At 41.9% G+C, this 14,407-nt stretch overlaps 1 protein-coding gene across 1 annotated transcript; it reads left to right on the top strand.

Annotated features, from left to right (window-relative positions):
• Positions 1-619: 619 nt before the first annotated feature.
• manf (mesencephalic astrocyte-derived neurotrophic factor) lies at positions 620-14,028 on the top strand. The gene is made up of 4 exons (XM_073072558.1): positions 620-796; positions 7,483-7,610; positions 9,850-9,991; positions 13,758-14,028. The coding sequence occupies exons 1-4, from the start codon at positions 697-699 to the stop codon at positions 13,940-13,942; spliced, it is 555 nt and encodes a 184-aa protein (XP_072928659.1). The 5' UTR covers positions 620-696; the 3' UTR covers positions 13,943-14,028.
• The last annotated feature ends 379 nt before the right edge of the window (positions 14,029-14,407 follow it).

Below are 14,407 nucleotides of genomic sequence, written 5' to 3'. Positions count from 1 at the left end.
ATATTCCTCTACTCTACGATTTTTGGCAGCAAGTAGCGTCTAATGGTATAAAAGAAATGATATAAACGTAACTTTCACTTCAAAGTTTCGCGGGTACTCGTCTGCTTGCCTTCGCTGTTCAGAGTGAGGGAAGAACCACATTAAGGCTGAGGGTAGGACACACATAATAAACGTTAAAAGCGTCGAAAGAACGTGGAAAAGGAATGAAGATTGAATTTGAAACTAGACAAACTGGTGAGGCTGAACGGCAGCAACCACGCAAAATGGGAAGTATAGCAGTTAGCGAAAATGAATTCCCGCCGGACAACTTTCTACACTACCTTCGACTCCTAAAATGGTCGCCGGAAATCTATTTCCTTGCCCCGCAGTGATCTGCCGCCCCAAATCGTCTCCAGGATGAAACGTCACTTCCAGACACCCGGTGTATGATTTCTATTGGTTAATTGCTGCGTGACCAATCATCAGACGCCAACTGGCCGCCGGGGGACTTCGCCGGGGCACAACCTAACCCAATAGTATTACGTTTCCAAGATGTAGATTGAATGACACATGTATTGACCTCTCAGTGACGAGAGTGCTAGGGGCGGAGCAAAGCTGGGAAAGAACGTGGACCAATGGGCGTGTGGAACTTTGGGTTGGTTGCGCGTTGCGGTGTGTTGCCGGTAGATACCGTGCGCGGCCAAGTACAGTGTGGAGATGCAACGGACCGGTGTGATGTTGCTGGTGGGTGGTGTGGCTGCCGCCTTTATCTTCTTCGTGACGCCATCCGAGGCGCTGAAAGAAGGAGAGTGTGAAGGTAGGAGGTGGGCTGGTGGTGTGGAGGGTCCGCGGCGGAAGCAGTGAGGGCCCCACTTCTGGTCCTTGCCGTTGTAGATCCTGTGCTCAGCTACTCCAGTACTTCTCCCCGAACCTTCGCCTCCCCTCATCCTCACTTACCCTGCATTCACTCACTGCCTCGTCCCTTTCAAAGAATTTTAACAGTGTCTGAAAGAGCCCTTTCTGTACCCCTACCGTGTACTGTATCCTATTCCCACGTGAGGACACGGAGCAACCCACACAAAATGCTGGAGGAACTTAGCAGGCCCGGCAGCATCTAGGAAAAGAGTACAGTCGGCGTTTCGAATATCGACTGTACTCTTTTCTTAGATGTCTGCCCTGCTGAGTTCTTCCAGCATTTTATGCGTGTTGCTCGGATTTCCAGCATCTACAGATCTTCTCTTGTTTGTGAGGACACGGACTTGGTTTCCACCAAGCCTACGAGTATTTTCTCCTTCGCAATCATGTTTTTAAATGTTTTTCTAAAGGCTGTTCCAAAGCAGACAAAACAAGTGTTGCTGTTTCCTTGGGGAAACTTGATGTCCTGGAGGTTGGAGAAAAGTTAAGGGGAGTTCGCCAAAATATGAGATGCTAGGTTAAAAACTAAGGGGACCAGGACTGGAAATCAATTGTTAAGGAATTGGGAGGGTCGAAAGTGAGTATGAATAGATGAAAAATCCCCCATTTTAATGTAGAGATTAAATCTGGAGCAGTAATCTTAAGATGTGCTGAATAAAGCAATGGAATGAAAAGTTCAAAAATGAGAATTCAAATGTATAACAAAATGCACGCAGAAGTTTCTAACAAGGAAAGTGTCACTCTTGGTGGACGGTTGTGTTCGTCAAAAAATGCAAGTTTTAAAAGGCCTTACCAACAATGAAACTGTAGATGATCCCTTTGTCTGTTTTTCTTGCCCTTAATGAAGCTTTCACTAAGGTAGGTTTTAACTAAGATTGGCCTCCTCTCCTGGAATCAAAATCAAGTTTATTATCACTGAAATCTTATGCCTTGCTGCAGCAGTACAATGGAAAGACAGAATTACCACTAATGGCAAATATAGTGTAAGAAACGAGAAAAGAACTAATGAGGTGGTGTTCATAGACCATTTAGACATCTGGCAGAAAGGAAGAAGCAGTTCCTGAATCATTGAGTGTGGCCTTCAGGTTCTGTACCTATTCCCCAGCAGTAGTGATGAGAGTAGCACGTGCCTCAGAAGGTAAGGTTCCTTTGTGGGGCTGTGTTGATGAGTTTTCACTGGTGATGAGGGCTGTGGAGCTGGCTGAGTCTTGCCATCCTGTGTACTGTAACCTCCATATCAGACACTGATGCAGCCAGTCAGAATGTATTGCATTGTACGTCCGTAGAAATTTGGTGACATGAAATCTCTTTAAACTCCTAATGGAGTGGGAGCCTTTGTGATTATTTTAATGATAGATCCTCTGAAATGTTAATGTCCAGAAACCTGAAGGCATGGAGCTGCTCACCCTTTCAGTCTCTAATTGGATGCACATGTAAACTTGAAACCATAGGCTGATGAGAGGATGTCATCGTGCTCTGACAAAACTGTATTACATTAAACCACTGTTCAAGTACCTCAGACTTGCTGAATAACATCAGTAGAAATCCACTACTATTTCTTGAGAACTGAGAATGGTGAATCTGAGGGCTTCACTTCTGCCAAAATGAACAGGATGATACTCAATTTTAAATTGATGAATGTGAAAACTGGATTAGTCTAGAAGAGGAACATTTGATTTTAATTTTCACTGCACTTGAGATATCTGGTAGCTTCTTCCCACTGAGTCAGTTGCAGGGGATAAAAGATTTTTTTGGCAGGTTAATTATATTTACTCTTTATTTGAGCCTCTCCTCCAATTTCTCTGCAGTTGTAACTACACCAGGTCTTACTTTATGTAGGTCATTGTATGCAAGTATAATCACCATTAGCACATGACAGAAAGTTGATTCTTGGCATTACTAGGGGAAAAACTTGATGTTGCTGAAGCAGTGACTAGATTTGGAATTCACAGAATAGTTACAACACTGAAGGAAGCAATTTGGTCTGCTGAATTACTCCCACTCCCTTTCTCTTGCACATAGCAATGAAAATTCATCCCTTCTAGGTTATTTATCTAGATCTTTCTTTTGATCAATGGTTTAATCTACTTCTGCTCTGTGTGGTAGATCCTGGCCACAAGGTATATTTGGAAATGAGGTTGAAGTTATCTTTGAATTTTGGTTATTTTACAAGTCATCTTAATTCTGTACTCCTAGTTAATGTAGTTGTTGCCTGTATTTCCATTAGGGCCTGTAACAACATACTGTGTTTGTTTGAGAATGATTCTAGATTTAATAAATCTCCCGCACCACCTAATAAAAATTTCTTTAACAAAGAGTACATGCAGAACTGAATGCAGTGCTTCAAACCTGTGTTTTTTTTAAAGTTTTCATAACTTCCTTGATCTCGTGCTCTCTGCCATTTTATAAAGCCCAAATTTATTTAACCACTTTCTCAAACTACAGCCACTTGTAATGTGCTGTGTACCTATATCACCTTCCTGTACCCCTTTGTACGACTGTGCGTCTAAGTTGCCATGTACCTCCCTTCCTGTACCCCTTTGTAGGATTGTGCCCTATAGTCTGTTGGCTATTTTAATTATTGTTCATTTTTATTTTTGTTGCCCACATGATCTTGTGGGTTTCTTCCCACATTTCAAACACATAGTTTGGTAGGTCAATGAATTGGCACTTTGAAATGGGAAAGGGTCCGTTAATTTTACTGTAAGGAAAAAAGGTTCATTTTGTTATCGAAGTGTGTATACAGAATACAACTCTTGAGATTCATCTTCTCCAGTTAGCCATGGAATAGAGAAAAACCATGGAACCATGATATTTACATTGAACCGTTTCACTTTCAACGTTGGTCTGAAACCAGGGCTTTCAATCTATTCAAGTGAAACTGAAGGACAACGGACAGTTTATCTAGGGCAATTGTTCATAGAGCCTTTCCCGCTATTAAACTGGCTAATCTGTAATTAGTAGGTCCATCCATCCTTACATCCTTTTTGCACAGTATGATTCTGAAGAGAGTAGTATCCTTGGCACCAGCATTGAAACTACAGTTATTTAGAAGGTCCTCAGTACCTTTCCATCAGCAATATGGTTGCATCCCATCAGGACGAGCTTATTCATTCACTTTGTGTAGCCACAACATCTTTCTGAATACTGATATAAATCACTTAAATGCTCAATCATGCTGCCAAGGCTGTCTGCTGTTTCTATTTCTACACTCTCTCACACTGTATGAGAAATAGTGCATCTTTTGAAATCCTTGCATGTTTTTGTAGCTTATAATCAGCCTGCAGGACAATGATGCAATTAAGTGTTTTATTGCACCTGTGCACAGTGTAGGTACATATAACAAATTTGACTTTCTTTACTTATTGATGCTGCCGTGGTCCACAAACTTTCCTTGTGTACTCAGTCCTCCCTGCCCCCTCCAGATTCCATGCAGTTACAGGTTTCCCCCGCCATTCGAAGGTAGAGCGTTCCTATGAAACTGTTTGTAATCCGAAATGTCGTAAAGCGAAGAAGCAATTACCATTCATTTATATGGGAAAAATTTCTGAGCATTCCCAGACCCCAAAAAAATAACCTACCAAATCAAAGCAAATAACGCATAAAACCTAAAATAACACATATAGTAAAAGCAGGAATGATATGATAAATTTACACACTATATAAAGTAGAAATATTGTAGATATGGTGTAGTTTCACTTATCAAACTCGGGAAGGCAGCGAGCCAAAATCGATTTGGAGGAAAAAAATCGGCACGTACACGCATATGTACGTACGTGCATGTGCAAACAACTGCCTGCACAAGACTTCACAGTCATTGTAGTCTTTCTCGGGGTAAGCACACGTCTAATCTAATCCATGGCGTCTATTTTTCATAAAAGCGAAAATCTTCTTTGGTTAGCGAAGACGGGTACTAATGTAAGTCTTTCATAACAGCGAGTTGTCGTAAAGTGAACGTTCGAAAAGCGGGGGCCACCTGTACTTCCCCATCTTGCCATGGGGATGCAACAGATCAATGCATCTCCAACAAGTCTAGTCTAGCCATTCCTGCTGCTGCTGTCTGTAAGGAGTTTATACATACTCCCCGTAATCACGTGGGTTTCCTCCCACGTTCGAAAAGTGTCCAGTTAGGGTTAGTTCTGACCACGTTCTGTTGGTGCTAGAAGCAATGTGACACTTGTAGTCTGCTCCTACCACATCCTCGCTGATTTAATTTGATGCAGTCAAGGCATTTCACTGTACATTTGGACATACAGGTGACAAATAAAACTAAGGTACCGTAGATTCCGGATTTTAAGCCGCTACTTTTTTCCCACATTTTGAACAGCTTTGAACTCTGCGGCCTTTAATCCAGAGCGGCTAATACATGGTTTTTTTTCATGCCGCCTCGTAAACATTTTGCCTCGTAACAGTAGACCAATAAAATTGATGAGTAGTTCACAGAGGTCCAATGAAATTGTACGATAAATCAAGCGCACTTTCACAATTAAATTATTGTAAATCAGTCATTTGTACTCACCCTCATCAACATGGAAAACACTCGAAGAAAAGCATTGTGCTGCCTTTATGGCAGTTATTTAGTTTATAATATTTTCGCTTAGTAATTCATTTTCTAGTTAAAGTTAGAAGAGTTTTAACTATATTTGTTTTCTGTACTACATCGCGGGATGCTATGACGTCACACCCGGTTTCGCCGCGTCTTGTGGGATACCGGTTTGCGATAAACGGGAAGGAGGGGGCATTAGACCCGAGCGAAACGCTGCTTTTAAATGCCGTTTGCGATAAACGGGACGGCGGGGGTCGAGCGGCGGAGCGAAAACGCTGCTTTTAAGTTAAAGGCGATCAATAACTTTTCCTGGTAGGCTGCAGTATATATATTTTTTACCAGTCGTTAGGAGATATTGGAATGTTGTTCAGTAAAGAAGTATACGCAACGTATATTTAAAAGTAGCCGCGTTACGGGCATGGTTCGAAAAAAAGCATTTGCAATATGTATTTGTTTTTGTTACCATATGGATTTAATTAAAAGTTAAAAAATCCTCACATGTAATATCTTTCTGTGTAAATATCTCATATTACAACGTGGGTCCGGTGCGGCCTTTACAAGTAAAAAATTGATTTTATTTCTAAAATTAGAGCCAGCGGCTTTTAATCAGGTGCGCTCTGTAGTCCGGAATCTACGGTAATCTGTTTGTAGAATTCCCCTGTAACTGTCATTTGACTCATCTCCCTGCCCTCCACCCATTCAGTTCAGAGAGTTTAGGAACTAACACTATGGCTCAGAAACAGGCCCTTCAGCCCATCTAATCCATGCTAAACTATTAATCTGACTAGTGCCATCGACCTGCACCCAGTCCGTAGCCCTCCGCACCTCTCATCCTTGTACCTATACAGTTGACCTAGTTGTTGAAATTGAACCTGCATCCACAATTTCAGCTGGTAGCTCGTTCCACACTGAATGAAGAGATTTCCCTTAAACATTTTATCTTTCACACTGGTGTGTTCTTCTGCTGCTGTAGCCCATCCACTTTGAGGTTTGATGTGTTGGGAGATGCTTGCACACACCACTGTTGTCATGCTAGCTCTCTCAGTTGCAGCCACCTGCCTGTCAGTTTGAACCAGTCTGGCCATTTTTCTCTGATCTCTCTCATTAACGAGGTGTTCTCACCCACAGAACTGCAACTTGCTGTTTATTTTTGCTTTTCTCACCATTCTCTGTAAACTCTAGAGACTGGTTGTGTGCGAAAATTCCAGGAGATCAGTAGTGTGAGATATTCAAATCACCCCGCCTTAATTGACAATCATTTCACGGTCAAAGTCACTTGGATCACATTTCTTGACCTATCTGCTTTTATGTATTGAGTTGCAGCTACATGATTGGCTGATTAGATATTTGCATTAACGAGTTGGTGTATCTAATAAAGTGGCCACTGAGTGTACATCTGAAAGGACACCCGTCTCCTGGTTTGTTTGAACAAGGTGGCCAGTAATCTGAATTCCACCTAGCTTAGCTGACCTTTTGTGCGCACCAAAGTGGCACAAGGGAAAAGACTTGCTTGTTCTAGGGCTGGGCAATATGGCCACAGTATCCTAGCAAGGCCCGCAACAGAAATGAAATCAGCTGTTGAGACTTTCATGTATGTCTGTTTCGGAAAGCAGAGTGTGGAAAGCATGTGACAATTATTATCGGGTAGCCCACGGAAAGAGTCAGAAGCCTTCCAATCCATTGAGAAAATTATTCCCACGCTGCAAATGGGTGCATGTCTATAACCTACTGAGAACCTTTTGGCATAGTATATTCTCGGGTGTTTGTGATTACGATTAGTTACATCAAAGGTTTTAAATGTCTTTCTGCGATGCAACAATAATTTTTGTACAATTTACAAGAAACATTTCAATGGGAGAATCGGATACAGATTGAAATTGGAGGATTGGTGTAGTTTTTTAAAAATTTGGAACTCTTCCATTATTGCAGGGAAAGGGGTGGGGTGCAGAGTTAAATTCTGCAAACAGCTTGTGCTTCCAGCAGAAAGCCTTTTGTTGTTCTTATACACCAAACATTCAAAGCCCATTTTTTTTGTCTTGCAGTTTGTACGACATTCTTGGATCGGTTTTACAAATCACTAGTGGAGAAAAATGTAAAATTCACTACTGATGTAATAGAGGAAGAACTACTCGTGGCATGCAGGGATGTCAAGGGCAAGGAAAACAGATTTGTAAGTGGTTGCTAACCAGTATTTCTACTATGCAACTTGCATGCTTGATGTAGCTTTTACCTATTCGAAATAGGATTATGTTTAATCTAAGTATCTCTAAATTTACCACCTGTGTTACTTTAGCAGTGACAACAAGATCTGATCAAATCCAATCATCTTCCAAATTTTTGAATAGTGTAATCCACTGAGTAGACAAATTGTACTCAATGATATGTGTGGCGAGAGTCCATACTCTAGGTACCCCATAATTAAAGCTAAGTAAGGAGGTACAGCCATTAGAGTTCAAAACAACACACAAATCACTACTGGAGAAAAATGCAAAATTCACTACTGATGTAATAGAGGGAGAATGAGAGGAACTCAGCAAGTCAGGCAGCATCTATGGAGAGCAGTAAAAGTCAGCATTTCATCAGGACTGAAAAGGAAATGGGAAGAAGGTGGGTGCGGGATCTGAGTATAACCTGATGGGTGAAACTAGGTGAGGAGAGGGGAATGACGTGAGAAGCTGGGAGGTGATAGACAATAAGATACAGGAGCAGAGGTAGGCCATTCGGCCTATCGAGTCTGCTCCATCATTCAATCATGGCTGATCCAATTCTTCCAGTCATCCCTACTCCCCTGCCTTCTCCCCATACCCTTTGATGCCCTGGCTAATCAAGAACCTATCTATCTCTGCCTTAAATACACCCAATGACTTGGCCTCCACAACCAATCGTGGCAACTAATTCCAGATTTACCACCCTCTGACTGAAGTAATTTCTCCACATCTCTGTTCTAAATGGACGTCCTTCAGTCCTGAGGTCGTGTCCTCTTGTCCTAGACTTCCCTACCATGATGGGAAATAACTTTGCCAAATCTAATCTGTTCAGGTCTTAAACAATCAGAATGTTTCTGTGAGATTCTCCCCCCCCACCCCCCCCCCCCCCCCATTCTCCTGAACTCTAGGGAATACAGCCCAAGAGCTGCCAGATGTTCCTCATGGTAACCCTTTCATTCCTGGAATCATTCTCGTGAATCTTCTCTGACCCCTCTCCAAAGTCAGTATATCCTTTCTAAAATGAGCCCAAAACTGCACACCATACTCCGTGTGATCTCACAAGTGCCTTACAGAGCCTCAACATCATATCCCTGCTCTTATACCTCCAGAAATGAATGCCAACATTGCATTCACCTTCTTCACCACCAACTCCACCTGGAGGTTAACCTTTAGAGTATAGACTCCCCAAGTCCCTTTGCATCACTGCATTTTGAATTCTCCCCCCATCTAAATAATCTTTGCATTTATTTCTTCCACCAAAGTGCATGGCTATACATTTTCCAACATTATATTTCATTTGCCACTTCTCTGCCCATTCCCCTAAGCTATCTAAGACTCTCTGTAAGCTCTGTTTCCTCAACACTACCTGCTCCTCCGCTTATCTTTGTATCATCGGCAAACTTAAGTTGAATAGGATAAATGCTGGAGAAGAAGGAATTGGGGAGTAGAGGGGACCATGGGAGATCAGGAAGCAAGAGGGAGCTGGCATGGAAAAAGGGAGATAGGGAGAAATCATTTGAAGTTAGAAAAACTTCTGCCTCATTATAGGAAGAATGTGGAACTTTAGTGAGGATGGGGGAGGGGAAGATTTACTAGGATATTACCTAGATTAGAAATCATAGCATAGATTGAGCGAAGAAGGATGAACAATGACTTGATAGAGGCACGAGATATGAGGCATTGATTGGACTTTTTCCTAGGGCAGAAATGGCTAATGTGAGGAGGCTTAATTTTAATGTGACTGGAGGAAAATATAGGGGTGATATCAAAGGTTATTTTAACTGAGTGGTGAGTATATGGAATGCCCCGCCAGAGGTAGCGATAGAAGCAGATATATTAGGGGCATTTAAGAAACTCCTATACAGGCACATGGATGATAGTAAAATGGAGGGCTATGTAGAGGAGAAGGGTTAGATTGATTTTAGAATAGATTAAAAGGTTGATTCAACATTGTGGGTTGAAGAGCCTGTTTTGTGCTTTTATGTTCTATTCATCATCACTCCATCCCCCACCTTTCTGTCCCAATAAAGGTTCTCAGCTTGAAATGTTACTGTTTATTCCTTTCCATAGTTGCTGCTTGATCTGCTGAGTTTCTCCAACATTTTATGTGTGTTACTCTGGATTTCCAACTTCTGTAAAATCTCTTGTTTGGAGAGGTACATTTGTGGGTAGTACAAAATTAATGCATCATTTTATTTTCAGTGCTATTATATTGGAGCGACGATTGATGCAGCAACCAGAGTGGTCAAAGAGGTTTCCAAGCCAATGAGCAATCATGTGCCAATCACTAAAATATGTGAAAAACTGAAGAAGTCAGACCATCAAATCTGTGATCTGAAATATGGTAAGGGCACTTGGGCATTTGTGTTATGAAGGAAATGTGCAAATTGTTGTTATCGAGTTCAAAAGATTGAGATGTGATTTCATTCAAGTAGGTATATGCAGGCATTCACAAGAAGAGTAATAGTGAAATAAGTGCTTACAACTAAAGGGATGGTCTGAGAGCTATCACAGACTGTGCCAGATAGTCTCCTGTATCATATATAAATATGAATAAATTACATATTTTAATCTGCTGTTAACAGCAACATGAAATCTACCATCTGATATGTTTCACAATATCAGCCCTCCCACCCCATCTATAGAAGAGACTGTTGGATATGATGGGTGAAAGGAGCTATTGAGCTCTGAAACTAGAAGTTGCAGTGATCATGCTTTCACTGCACATGGGACGTTTCAGTCAGATTTGCTTTATACAGGCACATTTAGCAAGTATAATTCTGACTAGTGTCAGAAGCTTAGACTTCAGAAGAATGAGCACAGTATGTGAAAATGCAGATCTCACAGGTTAGTGATCAACTTGTATTAAATATTTTTGATGAAAACTTATCAAATTGAACTGTCAACTGTTCGTTCTGCACTGATGCCTGAAATGCTGCGTACTTTGAGTATTTGTTTTAATTATCCCATCACTGTAGCTCACCTTGTTCTGCTATTTAACATCCTGGAGTTTATTGAGGAAAGAATTGTATTCATTTTGAATTCAAGAAATCACAAACTGAATTAGCAAGTAACAGTTTCACTTGCATTTTACATTAGAAACATAGAAAACCTACAGCACAATACAGGCCTTTTGGCCCACAAAGTTGTGCCAAACATGTCTCTACCTTAGAAATTACTAGGCTGACCTATAGCCCTCTATTTTACTAAGCTCCGTGAACCTATCCAAAAGTCTTTTAAAAGACCCTATTGCATCCGCCTCCACCACCGTTGCCAGCAGCCCATTCCACACACTCACCACTCTCTTGAGTAAAAAAACTTGCCCCTGACATCTCCTCTGTACCTACTTCCAAGCACCTTAAAACTGTGCCCTCTCATGCTAGCTATTTCAGCCCTGGGAAAAAGCCACTGACTATCCACATGATCAATGCCTGTCATCATCTTGTACACCTCTATCAGGTCACCTCTCATCCTCCTTCGCTCAAAGGAGAAAAGGCTGAGTTCACTCACTCAACTTATTCTCATAAGGTATGCTCCCCAATCCAGGCAACATCCTTGTAAATCTCCTCTGCACCCTTTCTACCGTTTCCACGTCCTTCCTGTAGAGAGGTGACCAGAACTGAGCACAGTACTCCAAGTGGGGTCTGACCAGTGTCCTATATAGCTGCAACATTACCTCTCGGCTCCTGAATTCAATTCCAAGATTGATGAAGGCCAATATGCCATAAACCTTCTTAACTACAGAGTCAACCTACGCAGCTGCTCTGAGCATCCTGTGGACTTGGACCCTAAGATCCCTCTGATCCTCCACACTGCCAAGAGTCTTACCATTAATACTATATTCTGCCATCATATTTGACTTACCAAAATGAACCACCTCACATTTATCTGGGTTGAACTCCATCTGCCACTTCTCAGCCCAGTTTTGCATCCTATCAATGTCCCGCTGTAACCTCTGACAGCCTTCCACACTATCCACAACACCTCCAACCTTTGTGTCATCAGCATACTTACTAACCCATCCCTCCACTTCTTCATGCAGGTCATTTATAAAAATCACAAAGAGTAAGGGTCCCAGAACAGATCCGCAACCTTCCAATTCTTGGGAGCCTCTCCCATCCCCATTGATGATGCAAAGATCATCGCCAGAGGCTCAGCAATCTCCTCCCTTGCCTCCCACAGCAGCCTGGGGTACATTTTGTCCTGTCCTGGTGACTTATCCAACTAGATGCTTTCCAAAAGCTCCAGCGCATCTTCTTTCTTAATATCTCATGCTCAAGCTTTTCAGTCTGCTGCAAGTCATCACTACAATCACTAAGATCCTTTTCCTTAGTGAATACTGAAGTGAAGTATTCATTAAGTACCTCTGCTACTTCCTCCGGTTCCATACACACTTCCCCACTGTCACACTTGATAGGTCCTATTCTTTCACATCTTATAGAAAAACATAGAATAGTACGGGACATTACAGGCCCTTCGGCCCACAATGTTGTGCGACCCTCAAACCCTGCCTCCCATAAAACCCCCCACCTTAAATTCCTCCATATACCTGTCTAGTAGTCTCTTAAACATCACTAGTGTATCTGCCTCCACCACTGACTCAGGCAGTGCATTCCACGCACCAACCACTCTCTGAAAAACCTTCCTCTAATATCCCCCTTGAACTTCCCTCCCTTTACCTTAAAGCCATGTCCTCTTGTACTGAGCAGTGGTGCCCTGGGGAAGAGGCGCAGGCTGTCCACTCTGTCTATTCCTCTTAATATCTTGTACACCTCTTATCATGTCTCCTCTCATCCTCCTTCTCTCCAAAGAGTAAAGCCCTAGCTCCCTTAATCTCTGATCATAATCCATACTCTCTAAACCAGGCTGCATCCTGGTAAATATCCTCTGTACCCTTTCCAATGCTTCCACATCCTTCCTATAGTGAGGCGACCAGAACTGGGCACAGTACTCCAAGTGTGGCCTAACCAGAGTTTTATAGAGCTGCAGCATTACATCGCGTCTCTTAAACTCTATCCTTCGACTTATGAAAGCCAACACCCCATAAGCTTTCTTAACTATCCTATCTACCTGTGAGGCAACTTTCAGGGATATGTGGACATGTACCCCCAGATCCCTTTGCTCCTCCGCACTACCAAGTATCCTGCCATTTATTTTGTACTCTGCCTTGGAGTTTGTCCTTCCAAAGTGTACCACCTCACACTTCTCCGGGTTGAACTCCATCTGCCACTTCTCAGCCTCTTGCTCTTCACATACTCGTAGAATGCCTTGGGGTTTTCCTTAATTCTGCCTGCCAAGGCCTTCTCATGGCCCCTTCTGCTCTCCTAATTTCTTTCTTGAGCTCCTTCCTGTTAGCCTTATAATCTTCTAGATCTCTAACATTTCCTTGCTCTCTGAAACTTTTGTAAGCTTTTCTTGACTAGATTTATTACAGCCTTTGTACACCACGGTTCCTGTACCATACCATAACTTCCCTGTCTCATTGTAACATACCTATACAGAACTCTACACAAATATTCCCTGAAAATTTGCCACATTTCTTCCATTGTCCAGGACGCAAGGGATAATTTCATCTGTTTGCAGTGACATTTGCACGAAAATAACATGGCAAATGGGTAGAACATTTGCAGGTTAATTTCAAGTCTGCGGGCTCATTTGAATTTGCCTATGTCTCTATGCTTCCCTTTTGGTGATGAGTAAAGTCAGTGAGCTCCTTGCTAATTAGCAATGAACTGAAGCACTTTTGGCTCAGTGATGATACACACCTGAATCACAAGGCATGGGTTATGCTCTCCATGAAAATCTGATTTATAATCTTGAGTTGACAGATCTGAGGGGTATTTTTCGTGTTTGCTCCTGTGTTTTGAATTGAATGTTTTTTTTAAAAATCAGTGCACTTGGATGGGTGTGAAAGTTGATGTGGCATAACTTCAAAACTAAGTGCCTGGTTTTTTGGCTGCTATATCCTGTGCTGAACAGAGAAAGTAATCAAACATCAATGTTTGTACATAACTATCTTTTCAGCTACAGAGATTTACTTTGGGAGAGGGGTTAAGGATAATGTCACTGACTATATACCTGTCTTTCCTTTCTGCTGTGCCAAATAACAGACAAGCAGGTGGATCTGAGCACAGTGGATCTGAAGAAACTACGGGTCAAGGAACTGAAGAAGATCCTGGATGAGTGGGGCGAGTCTTGTAAAGGCTGTGCTGAAAAATCGGACTTCATCCAGAAAATCACTGACCTGATGCCCAAGTACGCGCCCCATGCTGCCAAATCACGTAGCGATCTCTAATGATGCCCTAGCCACTGTTTCATGACTGTACATTCTCCATCGTTTTTCACTTTTTTGTATTTATTAATAAAGGGACTTTAATGCCATGATTTGTTATAAAAATAGACTGATTCTTGGGAGATGCTGTTTTGTCGAGCTTTTCTTTTTGTTTCGGAAGTGGGGGAAGTTAATGGGATGTGAAGAATTTATTAAAGTTGTCCAAAACTTGATGTTCACTGATTTTTCTAAGTATTTAATGAATGATCATGCCGGCAGATACCCGAAGGTAAAAGGGTATATTGTTAATACAACTATACTGCTAGTCTTAGCCTTTGATTTCAGACTAGTTCCAGCTTTCTATGTTCCTTGCCATTCTTGAGAAAGTCCTTGTATAAGCAGTTTTGAGGAAGTTGAACTGCTTTCTCAATTGCTCACACATTGTGAGTCCCAAACTTGACTATTTGTTCTTTTTCAGAAAGGTTCTGT

Source organism: Hemitrygon akajei, chromosome 19, assembly GCF_048418815.1.
Source record: "Hemitrygon akajei chromosome 19, sHemAka1.3, whole genome shotgun sequence".
NCBI classification, from domain to species: Eukaryota; Metazoa; Chordata; class Chondrichthyes; order Myliobatiformes; family Dasyatidae; genus Hemitrygon; species Hemitrygon akajei.
The sequence above is the reverse complement of the archived record's forward strand: the minus strand, read 5'-3'. Positions and strand labels throughout refer to the sequence as shown.

Bases quoted from the DNA above. Each gene is read 5' to 3' on its own strand.
- manf (XM_073072558.1), top strand. From the start codon at position 697: ATGCAACGGACCGGTGTGATGTTGCTGGTGGGTGGTGTGGCTGCCGCC. The intron at 7,611-9,849 runs GTAAGTGGTTGC...TTTTATTTTCAG, and splicing joins AGGGCAAGGAAAACAGATTT to TGCTATTATATTGGAGCGAC. The intron at 9,992-13,757 runs GTAAGGGCACTT...GCCAAATAACAG, and splicing joins AATCTGTGATCTGAAATATG to ACAAGCAGGTGGATCTGAGC.